General features: G+C 44.6%; 1 protein-coding gene across 1 annotated transcript in view; it reads left to right on the forward strand.

The window, feature by feature from the left end:
• The window catches only part of LOC119413723 (cell cycle checkpoint protein RAD17), a 94,478-nt gene extending 89,489 nt beyond the window's left edge, over positions 1–4,989 (forward strand). Inside the window, exons 12-13 of the mRNA XM_037680777.1 lie at positions 179–236; positions 4,827–4,989. Of these exons, the coding sequence (XP_037536705.1) occupies positions 179–236; positions 4,827–4,989 (221 nt within the window). The remainder of the gene's footprint in view (positions 1–178; positions 237–4,826) is intronic.
• The last annotated feature ends 1,606 nt before the right edge of the window (positions 4,990–6,595 follow it).

Genomic DNA, 6,595 nt, shown 5'->3' on the forward strand with positions numbered 1-6,595 from the left:
CAAAAAGGAACACTATCATTTGTTTTTTTATTTCTTTACTTTTCATACATGTTGGTCTTTCAACGTATGCTTTTTTTATCACTTCATTAAATAATCTAACATATTGCCTCTTAATTACTGATTTATTTTAATCACATTTTTGATGATTAATTGATGTGTGCGACATTTTGTCTCCAAGAACAAATAACGTTTATCCAAGATGTGGGACAGATGCCGCTAACAAGAGACCCTGGAAGGTACAGACGGATTCTTTCTACATTTTAGATTATCGCCCGCTGCTGAAGGCGCAGCGGCAGGATTGCTTTAGCTTGTCTGCTTGTGCCTAGACTGCTGGCAAAATCTCCCAAGAACCACTTGAAATATTTTTTTAAAGTCACTGGATGTGCATCTACAGCTGATGGACTTTGGAAGTCATCTCCCATTTACGATTGGCGCCACAGATAAACACCTTCATTAAACAATGATTTTACACTTGGTGCAATTTTGTTGTGGTAATAGCTAAGAGTTAGTCTTTAGTTTTAGGAGTTATAGAAAGTCTGCAGTGCAACAGAATCAAAATAAATCTGAACTTTACAAATAAAACTAATGATCTCATACTAAATTATAAAGGTTTATTTTTTGTTTATACTCTATAATTTATGAGTGATCTCACAGCTGAAAGGATACTATTAGACAGAACACTGCTTCAAAATGCCCAGACTATCTCTTTAAAGCATTACCATGATCCAAGTCTGAATCCTGAAGGATGGGACAGACGACTATATCAGCTGAAATTTCAATAATAATGAAGACCTACCATTCCTTAAAGAAGGCACATCATCCACTACTTTCCATGCCAGTTTTAAATGAAGACGTCGAGAAATGCTGCACTTGGAACCATTTTGGTCTAAAATTTCAAATGTTATTTATGAAGATTTTCAGCTACTACCACATGAAATTTGAACTCAATATCTGTAAAACTGACTGAGCTGGAGCCATTTTTATGCTTGCTAAAGTTTGTTAAAGTCTGCCAGGCCAGCCATGTTGAAATGGGTTGACTCTAAAAATGTCATAGGTTGCAGAGGAACATCCAAGGATTACTTTCTGAAAGTTTCATTTACATCTGCCCACCGGTTCATGAGGTATTTTGCTAACAACAGGGATTTTACGGTATAGACTGTAGGGAATATATCCATCCGTTTTCTTCCACTTATCCGGGGTTGGGTCGCTGGGGTAGCAGTCTAAGTAGGGAGGCCCAGACTTCCCTCTCCCCAGCCACTTGGGCCAGCTCCTCTGGGGAAATTCCAAGGCGTTCCCAGGCCAGGCGAGAAACATAGTCCTCGATCTTCCTTTGGGCCTCCTCTCAGTGGGACGTATCCGGAACACATCACCAGGGAGGCGTCCAGGAGGCATCCTAACTATTTGCACGAGCCACCTCCACTGGCTCCTCTTGATGTGGAGAAGCAGCGGCTCTACTCTTGAGTCCCTCCCAGATGACCGAGCTTCTCACCCTATCTCTAAGGGAGAGCCCAGACACCCTGCGGAGAAAACTCATTTCGGCTGCTTGTATCCGAGATCTCGTTCTTTCGGTCACAACCCAAAGCTCGTGACCATAGATGAGGGTAGGAACGTAGATCGATCGGTAAATTGAGAGCTTCGCCTTTTGACTCAGCTCTCTCTTCACCACGAAAGACCTGTACAGCGCCTGCTTCACTGCAGACACTGCACCTATCCACCTATCAATCTCACGTTCCATTTTTCCCTCATTCGTGAACAATATCCCAAGATACTTGAACTCCTCCACTTGGGGCATTACCTCCTCCCCAACCCTGAGAAGGCACTCTACCCTTTTCCAGCTCAAGACCATGGCCTCAGACTTGGAGGAACTGATCCTCATCCCGGCCACGTCACACTCGGCTGTAAACCACTCCAGCGAATGCTGTAGGTCACAATCTAATGAAGCCAATAGGACCACATCATCTGCAAAAAAGCAGAAATGTAATCTTAAGGCCACCAAAACAGATCCCCTCAACACCTTGGCTGCGCCTAGAAATTCTGCCCATAAAAGTTTTGAACAGAATGAACAAAGGGCAACCTTAGCGGAGTCCAACTCTCAACGGGATCGAGCCCGACTTACTGCCGGCAATGTGAACCAAGCTCTGACACTGGTCATATAGAGACCTAACAACCTATATCAAAGGGCCTGGTACCCCATACTCCTGGAGTATCCTCCCACAGGGTTCCCCGAGGGACATGGTGGAACGCCTTCTCTAAGTCCACAAAGCACATGTAGACTGGTTAGGCAAACTCCCACGCACCCTCCAGGACCCTGCTGAGGGTGTAGAGCTGGTCCAGTGTTCCACGACCAGGACAAAAACCACACTGCTCCTCCTGAATCCGAGGTTCGATTATCCGACGGACCCTCCTCTCCAAAACCCCTGAATAGACCATAACAGGGAGGCTTAAGAGTGTGATCCCCCTATAGTTGGAACACACTCTGCAGTCCCCCTTTTTGAATAGCGGGACCACGACCCCAGTTTGCCAAACCAGAAAAACTGCCCCCGATGTCCATGCAATGCTGCAGAGTCGTGTAAACCAACACAACCCCACAACATCCAGAGCCTTAAGGAACTCCCCAGGCTCCACTTCCTCAGTGCTCTATCCACCGACATAGGACATCCCGAGTTGAGGGAATATATAAGTTACGTGTGTATATATGTATATATATATATATATATATATATATATATATACATACACACACACAGTAGTCCCTCACTTGAACATGAACTCCTCCACTTAATGAGGGAAAAATGGAGCGTGAGATCAATAGGTGGATAGGTGCAGCGTCTGCTGTGAAGCGGACACTGTACAGGTCTGTCGTTGTAAAGATAAAGCTGCGTCAAAAGGCGAAGCGCTCAATTTACCAATCGATCTACATTCCTACCCTCGTCTATGGTCATGAGCTTTGGGTTGTGATCGAAAGAACGAGATCTTGGATACCAGTGGCCAAAATTAGTTTTCTCCTAGGGGGCTGGGTTCTCCCTTAGAGATAGGGTGAGAACTCGGTCATCTGGGATGGATTCAAAGTAGAGCTGCTGCTTCTCCACATCAAGAGGAGCCAGTTGAGGTGGCTCGGGCATCTGGTTAGGATGCCTCCTGGACGCCTCCCTGGTGAGGTGTTCCTGACACGTCCCACCGGGATGAGACCCAGAGGAAGACCCAGGACACGCTGGAGGGACTATGTTTCTTGGCTGACCTGGGAACGTCTCGGGATTCCCTCGGAGGAGCTGGCCCAAGTGGCTGGGGAGATGGAAGTCTGGGTCTCCCTACTTAAGCTGCTACCCCCGTGACCCGACCCCGGATAAGTGGAAGAAAGTGAGTGGATGGATGGATGGATGGATGGATGGATGGATGGATGGATGGATGGATGGATGGATGGATGGATGGATGGATGGTCAGTCCCTCACTTATCACAGGGATTACATTACAGACACCCTTGCGATAGGTGAAAATCTACAAAGTTGGGACCTTATATTTATTTTAGTATTTTTGTATATATTAAGGCTTTATAAACCCTTCCCACACTCTTACAATGTTCTAAACTCTCTAAACGCTCTAATGCGAAAGAGAGCAGACAGACTGATGCTACGGTTGCTGAGCCAATCCCAGGGGTGGACTGGCCATCGAGAGGAGCAGGACATTTCCTGGTGGCCTGGCCTGCTCAGTGATTGCCGAGGCGGACTAAAGACTCTGTTCGGGTTACGCTTGATTATTTTAAATAAACAATCCATATACTACCATATTCAGTGGGGTGGATACTCAGGTATCCACCTCACTGAAGCCCCATAACAGCGATGTGGAAAGACAAGACCCTACCCCCGCCCCCTAGTATCACTTTCTGAAGCTGTCTGTCACAGCAGAGCAGACGCACAGCAGGTTGCATGCCCACCTGTTGTGTGTTTGCTCTGCTGTGACAGACAGGCTTAAGCCTCCAGTATACTGCCGCGTACGTCCGTTCACGCGTACGTACACGTGTACTGTACGCAGAGGGTTCAGACTTCATACTCCAGCGTACACCCCGAGCAGCTGCAGAGCAGCTTCACAGACAAGGGGCGTTTACCTTTGGGACAAATTGAGGTCGCCGATTGGTCATTTGCTGACACACCTACTGGATTGATTGACAGATTGGAAAAAAGAAAAAAAAAAGCGAGCCTCAGACACAGCAGTGTTCTGTGTTTATATGTTGTTAATAAAAAGATCTAAAAAAAAAAAAAACAGGGAGCGCTGGCTCTACAGTCCACACATCAGACCAGCCCACCAGGAAATCTCCAGACCCTCCCGCAGTCATGCTGGACCTGAGTTTAATTCTCTTGTGACAAATTCCTTAATTTCTCACCATTTCAGTCATGGCATCAACGGAGGAGGAAGAGATCACTGCCTTTTGGCAAAAATCAAAAGAAAAGGCCAGATCAGAGATGAAGAAGGGGAATTTAATACATTGGTGTCACATACAAAACAGTCCGTCGCTGGGCAGTTTATTGTGCGACACCGTGTACGCGTATGCGGTCGTAAAAATTTGAGCTTTGCACGGACATGCCCTGGGGGGTACGCTCGTACCTCTGCGTACGTACGTGCGTACCTCTGTGTATGGATGTACGCGGCAGTATACTGGGGCTTAAGAAAGAGAAATGAGGGTACCCCTTGGCGATCACTGAGAGGGTCAGGCCACCAGGAAACAATCTGTTTTGTGTTGTTGATTTTTTATTTTGAACATAGTCTTTCATATTTAAATGTAGATGGATACAATTTCCTTTTTTTTACTTTGGTTTGTGTTTTATGGACAGATTGAAACTAGAGGCTCTAACAGACAAAGACGTGTGCCAGGAAGAGGAGGAGGAAGGAGGTCAGAGTGTAAAGGGTTTACAGGCCAGTCAGCCCCAACCATCTACCAACCAGGTTCTGTTGATGGAAGACGAACAGAACATAGAGGAATATAGCAGCGACTGACCCTTCTAGTCTCTGAATGTTTACTGTTTCACTTTGTTCCTCTTAGTACTTTTTTTTACAGTAAATTATGGTTTGATATGTGTGTGAAACAAAGTTTGTTCTAAAATAAATTTGAAATTAAATGTTTGGTAAGGTATTTTTTTATTTTTGTTTAAAAAAAGTGTGGTACGTGTCACGTCATCTTTTTGAATTTACCTGTCCCAGAGCTCAAATGATGGCTCAATCCACCGCCCACATTAAAGACCTAAAAACGTTCTCCTTTGTTGAGCCATGCGTCTTTGAAGTTTTTTGTAGAAGCTACTTCCTCCGGACAAGACTCAGCTGTTCACCTCCACCTCACAGATAAGGGACACTCTTTCTTCTAGAACCCAGATGGTTTGAGAGAGGGGTGAAGGAAGCAATTTATGTAAAAAGAGAAAAACCATCTCTTAACAGAGGAGGAGGCCTCAGATTTCCACTTTCAATAACATATAATGCAACTTTAAGGTGCCGTTTACACGCTGCGTATTTTGAGTGCATCCGCAGCTTCCTCTCTGCGGTTCTGCTGATCATCTACACGACAACAGTGGCCCCCCTCTTTGAATCCGGAGGTTTCTGAACCCACCTTCCACAGTGGAGGTTTTTCTCTGACCCCCCGCCGATAATGTAAACATCTCCCACTGAGGCTTTGTGTTAAACCACGCGCGGACAGACGCTATATTTCTATCAACATGGCAGCGGACACAGCGCTTTCTGAACTACGACTGATGGAATATATTTTAATCTCGTAGTTAATCTATGTCAGATTCCAGGTGCTGTGACCGACATCTGTGTTGGAAGAGACACAATCTGATCCAGTTCTAATGTCGCTGTTCATAGAACGAGGCACACGTCGCGCTGCACTATAACATAAATGTTCTAAATAATAAGTTTAACAATAATAAACAGTATTTATGTTAGTGTGAGATATAATGAAGCTCTGAGCTAAATGAAGCTATCTGGACATTATGTGATTCAAATTTAAAATGATGCTAAACATATAGCGTGAACACTAAAGTTGAAAATGAAGACATCAGGTTTAATTTTTATTTATTTATTTAACACCACAAACTGTATGTCACACAAACACTGATAATTAAACTGAACACACTATTAAAAACGTTAACTGAACTTGAATGGATTGAATAAAACAACTGAGGGGAATTTTAAATAAATGGTTCATCAACATCTCTCTCTTCACCGTCCTCCTGCAGTGCACCTGGGCCGAGCCTCGTTCAGAACCGGTCCACCTGGTGGCAGGACAGCTTCTTCTTCTTTCAGGAAAAATAAAAACTCAGTTGGTTGTTTTGTAACCAAAGTAAACACAAGCTAACATTATTAAGAACGTTGATTTACCTGCTGTAAAACAGCTACTGATGATCACGGAGTAAAGTCCGACATCGTCGACTCGGTTCTGGTCCACTCAGCGACCGGTGTGGAGCTGTTAGATGAAGCGGTCCCACTTGGTGTCAAATCTGTCGACTCTTATCCAAAATCCAGCTTCAACTTGTTGTTAAGTTGTTGTTAGCTGAAGTTTTAGCTGTAGTATGACATATGCTGGATATATTCATACATTTTTCACGAGTTC

Source organism: Nematolebias whitei, chromosome 8, assembly GCF_014905685.2.
Source record: "Nematolebias whitei isolate Nwh7 chromosome 8, NemWhi1, whole genome shotgun sequence".
In the NCBI taxonomy this organism is placed as follows: Eukaryota; Metazoa; Chordata; class Actinopteri; order Cyprinodontiformes; family Rivulidae; genus Nematolebias; species Nematolebias whitei.